The 16,944-nt window shown below is 42.3% G+C and overlaps 1 protein-coding gene across 15 annotated transcripts in view; it reads left to right on the forward strand.

Moving 5' to 3' along the window:
- Positions 1-15,993, forward strand: part of LOC308390898 (microtubule-associated protein tau-like) — a 37,354-nt gene extending 21,361 nt beyond the window's left edge. For 9 of the 15 annotated variants that reach the window (XM_080873249.1, XM_080873250.1, XM_080873252.1 and 6 more), the window contains 9 exons: positions 684-824; positions 1,092-1,152; positions 2,925-3,178; positions 4,813-4,905; positions 6,694-6,786; positions 8,572-8,664; positions 9,814-9,895; positions 10,398-10,504; positions 12,349-15,993. In XM_080873249.1, the coding sequence (XP_080729375.1) occupies positions 684-824; positions 1,092-1,152; positions 2,925-3,178; positions 4,813-4,905; positions 6,694-6,786; positions 8,572-8,664; positions 9,814-9,895; positions 10,398-10,504; positions 12,349-12,546 (1,122 nt within the window). In that variant the 3' untranslated portion in view covers positions 12,547-15,993. The remainder of the gene's footprint in view (positions 1-683; positions 825-1,091; positions 1,153-2,924; positions 3,179-4,812; positions 4,906-6,693; positions 6,787-8,571; positions 8,665-9,813; positions 9,896-10,397; positions 10,505-12,348) is intronic. The other 6 variants (XM_080873245.1, XM_080873247.1, XM_080873248.1 and 3 more) reach the window with 4 other exon arrangements.
- Positions 15,994-16,944: the final 951 nt, after the last annotated feature.

Genomic DNA, 16,944 nt, shown 5'->3' on the forward strand with positions numbered 1-16,944 from the left:
CAGTAATTACTGTTTTATTATCAGACTAAGAAAATACTGCAGTTTAGCTCAAACTGGAGCACAAACACTGCAAACTATAATATTTATATATTATATAATCCCATCAAAATGCTGCAAAAGCACCAATATCAAAAACCTGCTGGACTCCAATTAGTGGAGGTGATTCATAATAAGCAGCTAGCAGCTACACCTGCCTGTGTTGGACATTTTAACATGCAAGTCTACGGAGATTCACTCACATTTGGAGCAAGTCTCAAGTGGCCACAGGAGGAATTGCAGTTTTTAGGCACTGGCCTCATTTCCCAGGATGATGCCTCTCGACTTGAACCAACGACTCTATAAAAGCTGGTTCATGCACCTGCCTGATTTGCCCAATAGCACACCCCCTTGAACTTCCAAGTATAATAATAAGAATAAATTGGATTGGACGCCCTATCTAAACAGCAGGGAGGTGGGGCTTCTGTGCCTGAGATGACCATATTAGGACTATCCCCTCTCTTGGCACTACATTTGTTTGTGTAAAAACAAGATCCAAGTTATAATAAACCAGAACATTTTATTCATGTCATAAAAAAATCCTTTATTTTTATCATCTTTCAGTTATTTTTAATCATTCTTTTGTTTTGTGGTCATTGTCATTGGACCTTTTGTTTTTCATTCATTTCTTCCTCTTCATGAAAAAGACTCAAACTGCCACCACACCGACCTCTTCCCCTCAAAGACCGTCCATAACCGCCAAGGGCGCCAAATCACCTGCATCCTCCCGAAATGGCCACAGCTCGATCCCCATTAAAGTCAGCAGCACAGGGCCCAGGCAGCCTGGAGTAAGTACAGGTCTGAATGCAGCTTAGAGCTCAGACGTGAGCCGACTGACTCGCTCAGTTTTCTTCACACTCGCTGACTGAATCTTGTTTGAAACGGTCAAAGAAAAACATGGACTGGAACCTGATTCCTCCCTCTATTATCACCAAACATTATATGAAGAAACAACTCATCAATTCCCCACTGATTAGTGTGCAATGTTACTGCATTCAACCATCTCCAAGACGTCTCTTTGCTGGAAACTAAAATAGTGTTGTGGTGACTTTCAGAGCGGTGCAAAGTCTCAGACTCCAGGGGCCAAAACTTCTGCCAGAACTGCAGCTCAACCAGGTACGAGCCGAGGACTTTGTGCTAAACTCAACTTTTATTTTACTGATTTTAGTATGGAAGCCTAAAGCGGACTGTATTAGCCATATCATTTAAACCTGAAACACGCTCATTTTTACAGCAAATGGGTTTGGCTGTAAATTTACTTTTAGTTTGCAGACTGTGATTGCCCTTTTCAGTTAAATATTTCGGTAATTTCTTTATGCAGAGAGTCAATATTCACAGTGTTGACCCTTCTTATTCACACCTTCTGTAATTCTCTGCTGGATATCAGCTTCTGGGCCAAATCCTGATTGATCGAGATCCATCCATCTGGAAAATATGTGTTCGCCGGCTGGGAGTGGTTGTTAGAGGTTCCTAGTGGTAGTTGCTTTGGTTGCTTGCAGGTTGCTGCAGTCACTTGTAGTCCCTGATAGACACCGAGCTGTCTGCAACGCAGGCCGTGCTGTAGTGCTTGTGCCTCACCATCTCAGAAGGTACAAGCAATTTTTTTTTCTCCCCCCCTTTCTCACTGTCCCTCTCCCCTTCTGTTTTTCCTTTCCTTCCTCTTTCTTTCTCCCTTTCCTATCTCTCACTCATGTCTGTCCCGTCTGTAACATCTGAAAATAAAATATAATAAATAATAAAAACAAAGATCGACCAAATGGACCAATACGGCAATGCCACGATGATCCATTTGGCAAAGTAAATCCATTGGGTATCCTTGTTGGTCTTCAGACAACAATTCTGATGGTTAAAGAACCAAATGGGACAGGCGAAAAAAAAAAAAAAAAAAAAGAAGGTACAAGCAGGTTGTAAGTACCTCACAACTCCCTGCAACCTCCAGCAACCACATGCAAACCAGCTGGTAGAGGTCGCTGACCAGTCTCTGTGTGACTGGATCTGTGGTTAGGAAACTGCCCACATCTAACCAAGAATCAGTGGACTCTTTGCATAAATGTGATTTATGTACCAGTAGAAATGTCATTATTCTTTACTAAATCACAGAAACAGGCATGAAATAATCTCCCCCCAAAATCCAAAAGCAACAAAGTGAATGGAAAACAGAAATTGTGTCGGTGGCTAAACAGCTGTGCAGAGAAACTCTTCAAAGAAAATATGGCACCTAACGGGTAAAATAATTATTTAGTCTGCTCTTAAAGCTCGATGTGGCTCAGGGGGTTGGGAAGCGTATCTGTAACTGGATGGTCGCCGGTTCGATTCCCGTGCTCTCTGTCCTTGTCGTTGTGTCCTTGGGCAAGACACTTTTCCATACCGCCTACTGGTGTTGGCCAGAGGGGCCGATGGCGCGACATGGCAGCCTCGCTTCTGTCAGTCTGCCCCAGGGCAGCTGTGGCTACAACCGTAGCTGCCTCCACCAGTGTGTGAATGTGAGAGTGAATGAATAGTTGCATTGTAAAGCGCTTTGGGTGCCTTGAAAAGCGCTATATAAATGCAATCTATTATTATTTTTAATATAGGCTTCCGTATTTTTGGAGTACGCGGTAATGATGTGTTATATTTTCTGTGATCTAGCTCGTGCCAACAAATCCCTCACTCCAAAAAATGAAAAAGGTAAAAAAATCAAATCAAATAAAGGAAATGATTAGAAATCGCTTCCAGCCTTGCATGGCCACAATAACACGGTCTGATCTGCTGTTTCTGGATCAAACTCGGTCAGCTTTTAGCCAGTAGAGCTCCTAGTATGCTTTATTTTTTATTATTTTTTAATGATTTCTTCTACATGCATGACTCATCACACTCCTCCTAACTTATAATTTCTCTGGATCCTCTAGATGCCAGGAGTGGACAGAGCAGCCCCGGCACTCCCAAATCCCCCGGTAGCCAATCAAATTCTGCAAAGTCAGGGGCCGATGCCAACAAAGTGAAGAAGGTGGCTGTGGTTCGCTCCACCCCCAAATCCCCGGGCTCGCTGAAGAGCCGTCCACCGGCTCCTCTGGCTGCCGCGGCGCCGCTGCCAGACCTGAAGAACGTGAGGTCCAAGATCGGCTCCACAGAAAACATCAAGCATCAGCCCGGAGGGGGAAAGGTAACCCAGGAAATACTCTGAATACACCCCCTCACAGAACACTGCCCACTGAGTTTGCAGATCAGAGTTTTAACATTCACGTGACCGAGTGGAGTCGTCTATGATCCAGGCGTATATTTCTATGTGCCATTGTGGGTTTTTAATCATAAAACCTTTTCCTGCCACAAATGTGTCCCTCTGTTTCTGCAGCGTTTCATTTTGGCCTATTGGTGTATCATGGATAGCCTCAAAGCTGTTTTTAACATCATTTCTTCCTCTTTTAATCGCTGCATTGTGATTAAACGTGATGTTTTGCAGTGAACCGTGGCTAACAGACCGAGAGCCTCGAGAGTCGTTCCAGTTATAAAAACGATCAAATCTGAGACAAAGTTCCTCAGAATCAGCTGATATTTCTGCACAATAACGTGATGAGACCAGGCAGGAAGTTCAGGTTTTGTCCAGGTTTCAGGTCTGAGAAGCACCTCTTAAAAACTGCAAATCAGTTTTGTGTAACATCTGATGACCCCACTCGGTCATTTTACATGCTTGAGTTTTAATACCAACACAGAAGGCCCTGAACCCTTTGTTGTTCCTTCCACCTACCATTTCCCTGTCATGTCTGTTTCCAGAGTGGATTTGCTCATTTAGTTTTTTACTTGCTCCATTGTTACTTTTATTATTACATATAGGGCATTATTTCAGGGGCCAGCAGCTATGAAGAGAATGAAGAGCACACAGATTAACTAGTTAGTTTAACTTGAAGAGAAGAGCACAGACAGGTGAGGGAGACAGGTGTAACAGTGAAGATGTAAGGAGGATGTAGTGAAGGTAAGTGGGAAAAGAGGATGCTGGGATGTGTGGTGACCCTAAAAAGAGGAACCGAAAGAAGAAGACTAGATGATGACGATTTGTCAGGGTGAGATTTCAGAAGTTCAGGTGTTACTATACAAACACAAGTCAGGCAGCTGACTCACAATAATCCGCACACCTCAGGTCTCAACAGACAAATACACTAAAGATTATTTTAATCAAGTTAGTTTTGATAAGGACACAATGTAACTTTTTAAAAAAAAGATATTTTATTATTATTGTTATTTTTTTATTTCAATATTATTTAGCTCTAATCTTCCTGGGGCAGCCGTGTCTCTAAGAAATGTTTGTGGAAGTAAAACTCCAGTCTGCAGCTCAGTGTGTCGAGTGTAGTCTGCAGTGTGATGTCGGTGTGTGTGTGTGTGTGTGTGTGTGTGTGTGTGAGACGCTAGAGGTTTATTTTAGCTAAAGCCATGCAGGTCGTTGGTCTAATTTTATTCAGGGTGCAGTCACGTGTCCGATGTTTTACTGATGAAACTCAAAAGTATCACGTGTTGTGATATTTATGGACCAAAATAAATAATTCAGCTCCATTCAGAGTTCAAACTAGAAAGTTTTTATTCTGGTAGATGATAGAAGAGCTGAAAAATCAGTCTTTGGTTCCTGCCAGTGTTGGACAAGTAAAGAAATGAGAAGAAGTGAAGACCAATGCACACTTTGAATTATTGACTCTCACCAACCCCGCATGCGGTCACACTCCCGCACGAGTTTCTTCCCACTTCTTTAATCAAATCAAGCCATCGTCTAAACTCTAAATCTAAAAGCTGACATTTTCACTTTTCCAGGTACAAATCCTTGATCAGAAGTTGGACTTTAGTAATGTGCTGTCTAAGTGTGGCTCCAAAGACAATATCAAACATGTACCCGGTGGCGGCAATGTGAGTAACTGGGGGATGAACTCAACTCCAGACTCTTGAGTATCTCTGCAGTTATGACCATCAGAAACTAACTCCTGGTAAAAGCAAAGTGCTCTCCTCTAATGATCCGATCAGAAGGTGGACTGGATGTGGAAACACAATCTGCTCAATAATCCGTAATTGGCATGGACTGCATATAAAAGATGGATGTAGCCACTGTGGCATCACTCACCCTGGTAGGCTGAGTCCCGTTTAACAGCTTCCAGCTGTTTGTTTTGGTCTTTGACGCCTTAGTTTTGGCTGAGAAACTGAGGTATGCAACGCAGCAGCGTCTTCCAGATCACAGGGAAGGACAGCCCTAGACGTAGCCACCAGTATAATCACGAGCTTTCTCTTCCAGTAACCGCTACTGGACTTGGTTGACAGTCCCAGAGGTATATGGTGCTGCACTGGAAACCACCTTTTTATTGCTTTGGCCATTAACAGATTGTCACCCATAGTTAGCACGAAAGACGGCAACTTGTCTGCACCAACCAGAAATGTTTTACCTTCAGAGTAAAAGTTGTCCTGCTGCTGCAACCAGCGTGTTTCAAAAGGCACAACTTTTATTTTGAAACGGTTTGTGATGCAATTTTTCAAGTTTAGCGACGGCTCCACAAACAGACAAGTCGGCTTCTACTGTGCAAACTGTGGGTGACTACGGCGGTCTGCTAGCAACTAAAGCAATAACAAGGAGGTTGTGGGTGCAGAACCTTTTTTGCATCAGCCAGGAACCAGTTGGTGAATACACAGTTTTCTGTAACAACCAGGTGGTTGCCGGGTGGTTGCCAACTAGTCTCTACGCCTGTAAGACAGACCTAACAGACCAATCAGACTGTATTAGCAGACTGACGATGCTTTATGGCAAAATAAGCTCAAATCTAAGAAAACAAATAAATAAAAAAAAAAAACGAAAAATAGCTGTTGAGTCCATTCAGTCGTAAGAATTGAGTTGCTACCACGTGATTGGCTAATTAGTTATTGCATTATGAGCAGAAGGACAGGTGTACCTAACAAAAACTGCTTTTGGCTACTACAGGAGTCGCCCTCTGCTGGACACAGAAAGAATGCAGGTTTAATTCAGCTCACTGTTCAGACCCAGAAGCTACGTCCATCATTTATATGCAGTCTATGCACATAAGACTGAAGTTTTTATATGATTTTAATTCTTTCACTGAAAACTGGTGATGTACTGAGCTAAAGCTGGCATCTTTAACATTAAACTGATTATTGATTTGCTTTTAACACAGAAAAAAAAACACTGTTATATAGTTCTGATATTTAACAAATAGCTCTGTCTGTCCCAGTTAACATTAACACAGCCTCCTCGAGTTGGTTATGTTGACAAATTTGAGCAATTTTTAAAAAAAAATTAATACAATTTTTAGTATTTCTTTTTCATTTAAGTAATTTTGTGAGTGCAGCGTATTTCCTTAGTTGCTTTTTGTTTTTTATTCATGTTTCTGTTTCTAAAGAGATTTTTTTTTACACTTAATTAAGTTTTAATTAACTTTAATATCCTTGCTAAAACATCTGTTTGAAACTCTGCAGCTGCATTAAAACATCGCTATTTTTGCAATCTGCTCCACTAAAGTCGTCAGAAAACTGACGACTTCCTCGAAACGTGACAATTATGCAGAGTTACAGATGGCAGCTTTAACGCCGAGATCTCTTTCACCATCTCACTTCCTCCTTTCGGGCTGATTCTCTCCCCCCAGCTGTTCTCCTTTTATTTCCTGAAGAATTTACTTGTTTTCTGTCTTGTTGCAGGTCAAAATCCTCGAGAAGAAGCTGGACTTAAGTAACGTCCAATCTCGCTGCGGTTCTAAAGACAACCTAAAGCACACGCCTGGTGGAGGCAAGGTGAGAGAGACTGTAGCTTTAAAAGAAGTCCCACTAATTCCACAAAGGCACAAGCAAAGGGATTATTCACAAAGCCTGTTGCATCATTTACAAGTGCAGTTCAGCTTGTTTTACAAAAAAAAGCAACTTCCTGTCATTACAGTAGCGCCATTCTATGAAAATCAGCAGGTACCTCACACCTGACCTCATCAGAATCAACTGATTATGCACTGAAAATGTCACATGGACCCAAATACGCCAGGCTCCCCCTGCAGCCTCGCTGCTCTGTGACTCAAAGGGTTAACAGTCTCCCCCTCACCTGTGCACTTCTCCATCCAGACTGAAGGATTTCAGAGGTTTTCAGAGTCTGACGTGACTAAATCTACAACTTTATCAGTTCAAGTTCAAATTCAAGCACATCCTCTCAATAAAAAGAGGAAATGTTGAATCCATTTTTACAAATTCTGTAAAAAGAGCTGTCGTGGTAAATAATCTCGATCTTTTTCAAAGTACCTGTGATTATGATGCCAGAGATGGTGAGCAACATCCTCCACAGCGTTACACCACCTCGTCCATCCTCAACCGTTCATGAGAGGCAGGATGGATCCGTGCTTTCGTGGGGTTTATGCCACATTCTGACCCCACCATCTGAATGTCGCAGCAGAGACTTCGGTCTTCTCTTGTCTAATTACTGTGCATCTGCCTCAAGGTTCGACGTGTTGTGCATTTAGAGTTCTCTGTGAACCCACAGATGGATGTGTGGGGAAAAGATGAACAGATTCTCAAATACTCCGCTAGCACCAACAACCACACCATGTTCAAAGTCCCTTAAATCACCTTTATTCCCCCCAGTCTGATGGCCTTTAGCGGGTCTTTCACCATGTCTACATGCCTCAATGCATCAGGTTGCTGTCATGTGATTGGTTTTACTTCCTCCCTGTCTCGTTATGTCGGATTAGTCCCAGCTGTGTTTCCCTCCTGTTTCCCATTCCCTTGTTACTCCCTTGTGTATTTAAGCCCTGTGTTGTCCTCTCTTTGCTGTGTGTTTCCTCCGTGCTCCTGGTTTTCTAGCCTCCCAATGTTGACGTCTTAGTTTCCAGTTTCTATCTTCAAGTTTGGGTTTGTTTTCCATTTATTTTATGGATTATTTTTCCCAGAAAATAAAGCTGCTGCTTTGAGTCCGGTTTTCCGTCTGAGAGTCGTTTGGTTCTAACCGAGCCTGCCACTCAGCATCAAACCATGACGGATACCTGCAGTGAGGAGCAGTTGAAGAAGATTTATCTAAAAAAGTATCTGATGAGTGTTTAATGTCATATTCTTGCATTTATAACTGGTGCTGTCATCTCTCTGTGTATTTATCGATCTCTAATGAAAAGTCTCAACCCTGTACGGTCAAAGTCATCACAGGATTACCTTCAACTTTTTTCTGATTGTTTCATTTTTTCCCCGATTGTCAAAAATGTGGAAAACAGTTAAGTGAAAATAAAATTAAAACCAGTTTTACTGCAGGTTAGAGTTGGAGTCATCTCCGATGATGACTTGGCCCTCAGAGGTCTAACTTGATGGTTGCCCCTGTACAGTTTGAAAACCTCTGAAATGCTTCACCTGATTGTAATGGCTTCAAAGCACCAGTGCGGGGATGTGGGGACATCTCCTCACGAGGGTTTCGGTCAGCTCTCACTCCCCCGAGCCTCAAACTCGTCCCTCCAACATCTAATCTTCCTCTCCAGTAATCGTCTTCATTCGCAGCTCTTTGCTTTCGCCGCCATAACTGTGTTTTTTCACCCCCATGTATCAACTTTCCAGGTGCAAATTCTCGATAAGAAGTTGGACTTGAGCAGTGTGCAGTCCCGGTGTGGCTCCAAAGATAATATAAAACATGTACCTGGTGGTGGCAATGTGAGTAGAGGTGTGCTTCCACTGAACGCATCCTCAGAAAGGAGCACAGATCCTCCCGTCTGTGTCCAGCCCTTCTGACCTCCCAAACGCTGACCTGTCAACTTCTCCCATTAACAGTTTTACTGAACTCGTGAACAGATCTGAGCATTTCATACTAGAACAGCACTAAACCGCCCTCCCAGTGCTTTTCTTTCACTGGTTTAGATGCTCTGTAGTTTCTAAATCAGAGTCTTCTTAGTTTAGTGGATCTACCGTGTTATGCAATGCTCTGCGTCTCACGTAAGCCCGATAACTCTGTTGAGTTTTTGCCCTCAAATCTGTCCCTGAAGCCACACGCATGAATCCTGTTTGTGGACATTTTTATTTCCTAAAACCTTGATGTGAAGTGAACTAATTGTCCCCTCAAAGTGTCCCGATCGGGTAACAAAGAGCCCCGCTGTCCTCGGCTTCTCCACCAAACAGTGCCTGTTGTCGTCCACGCTGAGGTGACCTCAGCTCGCAGAGAGACTGAGCGCTCTGTGTTTGCAGACAAACAGCCAAGAGTGACATCATCTATCCATGCATGGTGATGCATGGCTGCTGAAATCTGGCTTTTATCAGTTAGTGCAGAAGATGGTCACTCGTTTTTCTGCACTGGGGTAAGGTCGCACCGCTCAGATTAAAACTTTAAGTGTTAATCCAGTGTGTTAGTCGGTGCTGTTAATCTGTGTTTCCTTCCATAACCCGGTTCCAGAAAGCAGGTTTTTATAGTCAAGTCTGTCGTAAATGTAAGGAGAAAGATGGAAATCACAGATTTATTATTAATACATATTTAAAAAATGATTGGTCATCGTGCAACAAGTGAAACCTTAAATTTAAAGACTCCACACAATCCCCCATAAATCATCATCTGATTTCATTGACTGACTGAGTCGCTCTTATCTAAAAACAAAGGTGTTGATTCACTAAAAGCTCCCACGTTTAGAGACAGCTCCAACGCGACTTTAAAGTACGACTCAGAGACCGTTAAACCTGCTTTCAGGAACAGTTTCACTAACAGGCCGGTTTTATAGGATCAGTTCCTCTGTGGCTGCATGCAGGGCGACTTCAGAGCTGCTGACTCTGCTGGTCTGCATTCAAACTCTGTTTGTGCTGTTTTTTTCCTCTCAGATTCAAATCGTGCACAAAAAGATCGATCTGAGCAACGTTACATCTAAGTGTGGCTCGAAGGACAACATTCGTCACAAGCCGGGTAAAACATTATTCCAACTTTCTGCTTAATTTTAGGTGACGAGCTTTTGTGAACAGAGTACATAACGACAATATAATTAGTAGCAGAAGTCTCCTCCACCTTCAGTGTAAATGCAATACCACACGTAGTAATTTATGTCCATGCCTCTGCTCTGAATACCATGAAAAGCATTAACCTAAGAAGCTGGGGTGGAGGTGGGTTGCAAAGCGGCTTGGAGAGCCGAACGGCAAACACTCAGTCTGCCTTTTTTATTTTCGGATGGGTGGGAACAGTCAGCTGGTCCCTGCTTGAAGGTCTCAGGCAGCTGTGATTATTTCAGTAAAACATTTTTTAATGATGGTTTTCTTAATATTAACAAAAACTGGTTAAACTTCTGTAGCTCTGATTGTTTGATTTTAAAAGCAGGAAATGTACTGATGCTGGTTCTTACACTAAGTACCAGTACAAGTTCTTCCACTTCTGTAATAATGGTGCTGCACTCAGATTATAATTTTTTTTTTAGGTGGTGGAAACATTGAGATCAAAAACGAGAAGCTGGAGTTTAAAGTTCAGTCCAAAGTGGGCTCTCTGGGCAACATCAGCCACATTCCTGGAGGCGGGCAGAAGAAGGTGAAGTAAAAATCCACCGACGCGCTCTCTGCAGGCTAAAAGCAAAACGCTCAGGGCACCGTGGCGCTTCGTCACAGTTCTGTATGGAGACCAATCCGTGCCAAGAAAAAAATCGGAAAACAAACATTTTGATCTTCACTACATTCAAATTTCTACAAGCTTTTCCTCTTATTCCTCTTAAAAGTTAAACATCAGATTTTTTGTATTTATTTGTTTACTGCTAATGCAGTTTAAGAGTAAGATAAAAAAAAAAAAAACGAGACAAAATTTGCAGCTAAAAACTTCAAAAGCATCATATTTACTAATGAAAAAATAAATAAATAAAAATTCTAGAACTGAAAGTACATAGACAATATACACATATAATTAAAATTCAATTTAAATTAACTAAAGTTTGGCACCATTTGGCCTCAAGCATGTTTCAGTGCTCGGCTCTCTTCTTCGGAAAACCAGCTTTCAGCTCTTCTGCGTCTCTGTGGGTGAAACACACTCAGCAACACAGAAACAGCAAAACTAAAACCAGCGAGAACATTTCAGCTGATCTCTAACAGCCACGCTGACGTTCGTGAGGGTGTCACACACACAGCAGCTTTTAGAGCTTTTTTTTTCTTGGTTTTTCTGCTTTTTCCCTCCTTTGTTCAAGCTTCCATTTTCTTCATCCTGCTGATTTTCCCTTCATTTTAAAGTTTTCACTGTCATTCTTGTCAAATTTCACTGTTGTGACAGCGTTTCGGGGTCACTGGAACTAAAAGTTTACAGGGGAAAAAAGGCAATTTAAAGAGATAAAGTTAGCAAAATTTATGTGAAAAAACTGGCAATGTATGAGAAAAACAGTGAATAATTTAATAATAATAAATTGGTTTGTTTCTTTCTTGTAATTTTATCACAATTTTCTCATATATTCATCAGATTTTTCTAATAAATTTCAGTTTTTCTAATTTTACCAATTTTCTCCTTTAAAATGTCTTTTTTAATCTCAGAAATTTTGTCTTTTTCTTGTAAAATAATTTTAAATTCTTCAAACTTTAAAATTCTGATTATATTCTCTGAATTTGACTCCTCCCCCAAGCTCCTCACATTTTTTTATTTGTATTTTTTTTTTTACCTTCAGCGGCCCTGAGACGCTGTGCTGCATTTTCTCATCAATTGTTTTGCTTTATTTTATTTATTTTTCATTTCTGTTGAAACCATCACGTGTATTTTTGTTGCATGCCTTTTTATTTCCTTGCTGGGGCTCCTCTGTAGAGGGAGAAGGGGAAAGACGGAGAGGGGAGCACCTCAGACAGCCCCTCGGTCCTCTCCCCCGCTGTCACCCCCCCTCAGTCACCTCCGACTGTCCCTTCAGCACCCATCACACCCATCCTGACGAACCCTCTCATAAAGATTGAGGACTCTTGTAAGTACCTACAAGCTGCTTCATCTCAGACTCTCAGACATGAGACATGACGTGGATAGTGCTGATTTTGAGTTTTCAGGATCTGAGGCCTGTGCTGTGAAGCTAACCTAACATATCAGTCAGGCCAAGAGGTCATTCACACAGCCAGAAACCTCCTGCAACCGCTCTGCAACCATCAACCGGAGGTGGCTCGCTGGTTGCTGACCGGTTTCCTTTAACATTTAAAGAAATGTTATGAACATGGAAGCTGTAAACGTCTTTATTTCTGTTGCATGCATGCAAACAGTACCTCATGTGCACACACTTTTGAGTAAACAGCTGAGGGCGAATCATAACGCAGGAAATTAAAAGATTACGTAGTGCAGGACTATCATTAGTCCTTAAAAATCAGAAAAATCCAGGCCATGGCTGATCTGATGTCTGACCTTCACCTCCGATCTCGCCACAGATTGAGAGCCACAAACTGAACTTCCGCGAGACAGCCAAGGCCCGCACTGACCACGGCGCCGAGATCGTCTCCTTGGAAGACTCCCCTCACCAGCTCAGCACCGTGTCCTCCTCTGGCAGCATCAACATGACCGACTCTCCACAGCTCTCCACGCTGGCTGACCAGGTGTCCGCCTCCCTGGCCAAACAAGGCTTGTGAACGCGCTCGCCGCACTCCCCGCCTCGACCGCACGACCACGTAGAGGAGTTGTGATGCCTTCCTCGTTACTTTCACAGGACTTTTATTTGATTTTTTTAGCTGCCCGTCACTGTTTATCCTCCACTAACCTTTGAATCTCGTCGAGGCGTTGCTATTAGAGGTCTTAAAAAAGAAAACAGATTAACCAGTAGGCCAACATGTATTGAATATCTCTCTGTGGTCTTTGATCTCTACACTTAATTTGAACCTTTTGTAAGTGTCCCTTTAAGAGTTAAAGCACCCCAGCAGAGCGAAATCCTCCCTCTGAGGATCTCCGTACATATCCCGCTAAATCGTCTAAGACTCGGTTTCCCGTCACATTGACTGTGAACCCTTTTAGAAGTGTATCTTATCAGCGTCACCTTTGACGGGTGTCCCCTGATTCTTTTTTTTATTTATTTATTTTTTGATAAAAAAAACAGAACCTTGAAGATGGAGGTTAATGCAGACTGTTTGTGGGACGGGGGTGGGGGTCCGTTTGCGCTAAAGCAGAGGGATCAGATACAGGGTCCGGTGAAGTGGGCGGAGGAACAGTTAGAAGGAAAAAGTAGCAAATATTTCTCGTCAAGGCAGAAAAGAAAAAGCTTTCAGACCTCACTGCTGTCTTTGCTTTGTGTAGTCCTGACATGTGCTGCACCTCGAGCTACTGCAGGAGACTGCGGGGTGGGAGGGGGCAGAAGTGAGACCGCAGAGACAACAGCGACTGATCGCGTCGCCTTCACGCGACTTTTTACGGGACGCGCCGAGCTCAGATGTTCGTTCAGAGCCGCGAGATTGAGAAGAAAGAGAGAAATTACACTTAACGGAGGGTTGAGAGAGGCCTTTACCAACGGCAGCTGTGCTGTTTAACTCTTCCCTGCTTAATAGGAGAAACATGGCCGAGTGAGGGTGATCTTGTTCTAACGGCCATTGAAACATTTGTTAACCGATAAATACACTGAAGCATCAGGATTTTGTAGTTTCTTATAAAGTAGCTGGCTCGTTGTTGTGGCGACGATACGGTAAAGCTGTGCTGTCTGCTGCGACCCGCAGCTGCTGAGACCTCGTTACAGCCTGGTGGCACTTTCACGGGTTCAAACTTCCACTGCAGACGTGAGCAGCACGCTGGGGAATATTTCACCTTAAATATGGAAGTTAAAGGGCCCGGTCACGTGTTGTAAGAACACTAAAGCTAAATGAGGAAAAATTTAAAAAACAAAATGTCAACATTTCTTCTTCGGTTTTTATTTGACTTATTTAAGCTGGTTTTTGTTCCCCGCTGTTTCCTGTTCTCTGTGTGAGTCGTTCGGCTCAGAATGATCAATTATCTGAGCTCGGTGACGAAGCGAGGGGCTGCTGCCTCTCCGCGGTCTCATTTCTGACGCTCTCCCTGCGTCGTAGGTGAGGGAGGGGCAGGGGAGCGTTACCTGGATTTAAAAAATACAGAAAAAAGACGAAGTGAAGAGCTAGAGTAGAGACTTTGTGTTGGACACAGTTTTATAATCGTACTCTGTGGATATATGACATGTATTTGATATGAAGAAACATTTGTATCGTGCCTGCTACTGTCAGTGTTCATTTTTTTTACTGCTTTGTGTAAATGCGCTACAGCTTGAGGAGGGAAAATTAACCTTAAAGTGACATTTTCATAGCTAAACTGCGAGGAGGAGGCTGAGAACAGTATTTACGCACTTACAGGTAGGTAGACTAAAGTTTTCACAGCGGTGACACAAACACTGAAAACGGCTGTTTTACTGTTAATGGATCGTTTGTACGGAGAAGATTGTGAGTGTTGCACGGCAGGCGGACGGTGAAGACCTCCTTAGGCAGTCTGTATCCAACACACATGCACCTGAAACACAGGACTGATCAGATGGCCGTGTTTCTCGCTCCCTGCAAAGTAGTAAAAGTGCACTTCGTGGCAAAAGTTTGTGGACGCATGAGAGCTTATCTGCTGCAGATTTTTAGCAGTAGTCCAAAAGTCACGAGTGAGGCTTGATGAGCGTCACAGGAAGTGTTTGGTGGGCCAGAGGAGACCTGAACGCCACAGCACACAGTGGTCCCAGATAACAAAAAGAAACCTCACACTTGGGCCGGATATTACTTGCCATTTGGGTTTTGGTACTTTCTCGGATTCATTTGATGAGTCGTTACATTTAACTATGACTCAGTGTTTAATTAACTTTTAGAAAATGTGTCTAAATTCTCAGTAAATTCTGACCAAAGGCCAGAACAGGAATATTTAGAGGAGGTGATTATTTCACTGCCTTCATGGTGCTTTAGCCACAGGTGCATCATTTGGCCCTAACAACCAACACTTATTTCCACTGTGAGGTTGTTGTTTGAACATGGAGGCAGCCTCAAGTGGCCATCAGAGGAACTGCAGTTTTTGGCACTGGGAAAAAACCCGTCAAAGTTAAAGGATAGATAGACCTTCCTTTAAGCAGCAAAAGTGCCCGAGTATCAGATTAAAATATGATCCCTTTTAAATGGTTGAGCCAGACAGGTGCGTCCACTTACTTTTGTCCACGCGGTGCATATGTGGTCACGTTTTTGTTGTGTTCTCCAGCTGGAGCCAGGTTAAGACGTTCCCCTGCAAACAAACCCAGTTCATGTGCTCAGAGACGTCCCGATGTGCCCCCCCCCCGCTGATTCATTACTCGCATTAAAATGAGTGAAACAGCTTCTTGCATGCAGCTCATGTAAGAGACAGCCGTCTGCTTGTTGCCCCCCTTTCACAAAGCGATCTCTCTGTATATCCTGTTTATATTTGCTCTGGAACTGGACGGATGTACCAATTCTTTTTTTTTTTTTGTATAAAAAAATGTGCAATTAAGGGTCAAAAGGTCACCGACTTTGCTGTAAGGTTTCCTAAACGAGCAAGCACACGAAAAGCTTGCAACATTATCTGCATGCTAAACCCTCTTTAGTTCCAGTTCCACGCTCGTCTCTGCGTGCAGGACGGACGCGAGCACCCAGGGACGGGAGCCGATCTCCGAGAGGTTTCCACAGTAACAAAACTCGTCACCTTCTTTCGTTTTTGTTTTCCTCTCTTCGGGGTTACTTCTGACGCTGTACAGTTGTGGAAATGTGATTGTTCTCGTTATTGTGCATTTTCTCAATAACTGGTTTATGATGATTCTTGTTGCTGTATATGTGTATTTGAAAATAAATGCTATGAAGTCACCGTGGTGGTGAAGGAGTGCAAAAAAATCACTCCCAGATCAGACGGGACTCATTCATCTGTTTCCAGCGGAATTCAAATATTTATGTTATTTGGTGCTTTACATTTTCTTTACAGTAACGATGTGTTTTACTGCATTTATGAAATATAAAACATAAGAGAAACTTTTTCCTTTTTATTTATACGAGCAAAATGCAACAGCTGTGAAAAAGAGGGGGAAAATTTATTAGTGTGTAAAAGCTGAAACGGTCACTGTAATAAAAAAAAAATCACTTTTAATTTAAAGAATAAAAATGATTAAGCTAATAATTTAGAAATTACTTTTAAAAGGCCTGTTTCAGTCTTATTTTATCCAGAGTTCAGTATGAGGTCGTCCTCTTAGTGCAGCTGCACAACAATCAACCCTGGGACCTGCAGACAACAATTATATCGATATTCACTAATAAACGTAAAAGTCACAATCTGTCCAAATTATTCTGTTCTTTAATATTATCAGCAAAGCAGCAGGGAGCCCTCAGCAGTCACTGGAGGCCAACACTGGCACTTAAACAGTGAATAAAGGTAAAACCTGCTTTGATTTTATTTCTGAAGCAGCTGTATACTTTGATGTAATACCACTTTGCACCACAAGATGGAGCACTGTGTGTGAACTTTCTCAGGCTCTAGAAGGTGGAGGTTTTTTTTTAAAATTATGATTAATTGTTTTTAAAATTGCAGGCTTACGTTTTTTAAATAAGGTAAGTGATCTACTTTAAAATGTCAGCCTGGTGAACGATTAGACTTTAGAGGACGCGAGCAGCAGCAAACATCTGGAAACATTAAAATGCACCTACTGGTGAAATGCTGCCCACTGGTGGTGAATGTTTTCATTCACACGTTGAAACAAAAAGCACCTTTAAGTTGTCAGCGATAAGAAAATAGCAGTGCTATAGCTATAGGTTTATGCTTTTTTCTTTAGTGTTCGCTTTATTTTTAATTTCTTTCAGTTCAAAGTTCACAGCAGGCATCATAAAAACAGCCAAGTTTGAATAAACAGCCACAAGTTCTGTTAACAATTTCATCAAGTAAGGTTTTGTTTTTAAAGCCCAAAATACTTTTATAAATGTTTTAGCCAACCAAAAAGTTTTCACACTCAGTTTTAAACTGTAGTAACAGGTCAAAGGTCACCCATGTCAAAACAATGTTACTTAGTGCCA

This window comes from Rhamphochromis sp. 'chilingali' (assembly GCF_963969265.1).
Source record: "Rhamphochromis sp. 'chilingali' genome assembly, chromosome: 22".
NCBI lineage: Eukaryota > Metazoa > Chordata > Actinopteri > Cichliformes > Cichlidae > Rhamphochromis > Rhamphochromis sp. 'chilingali'.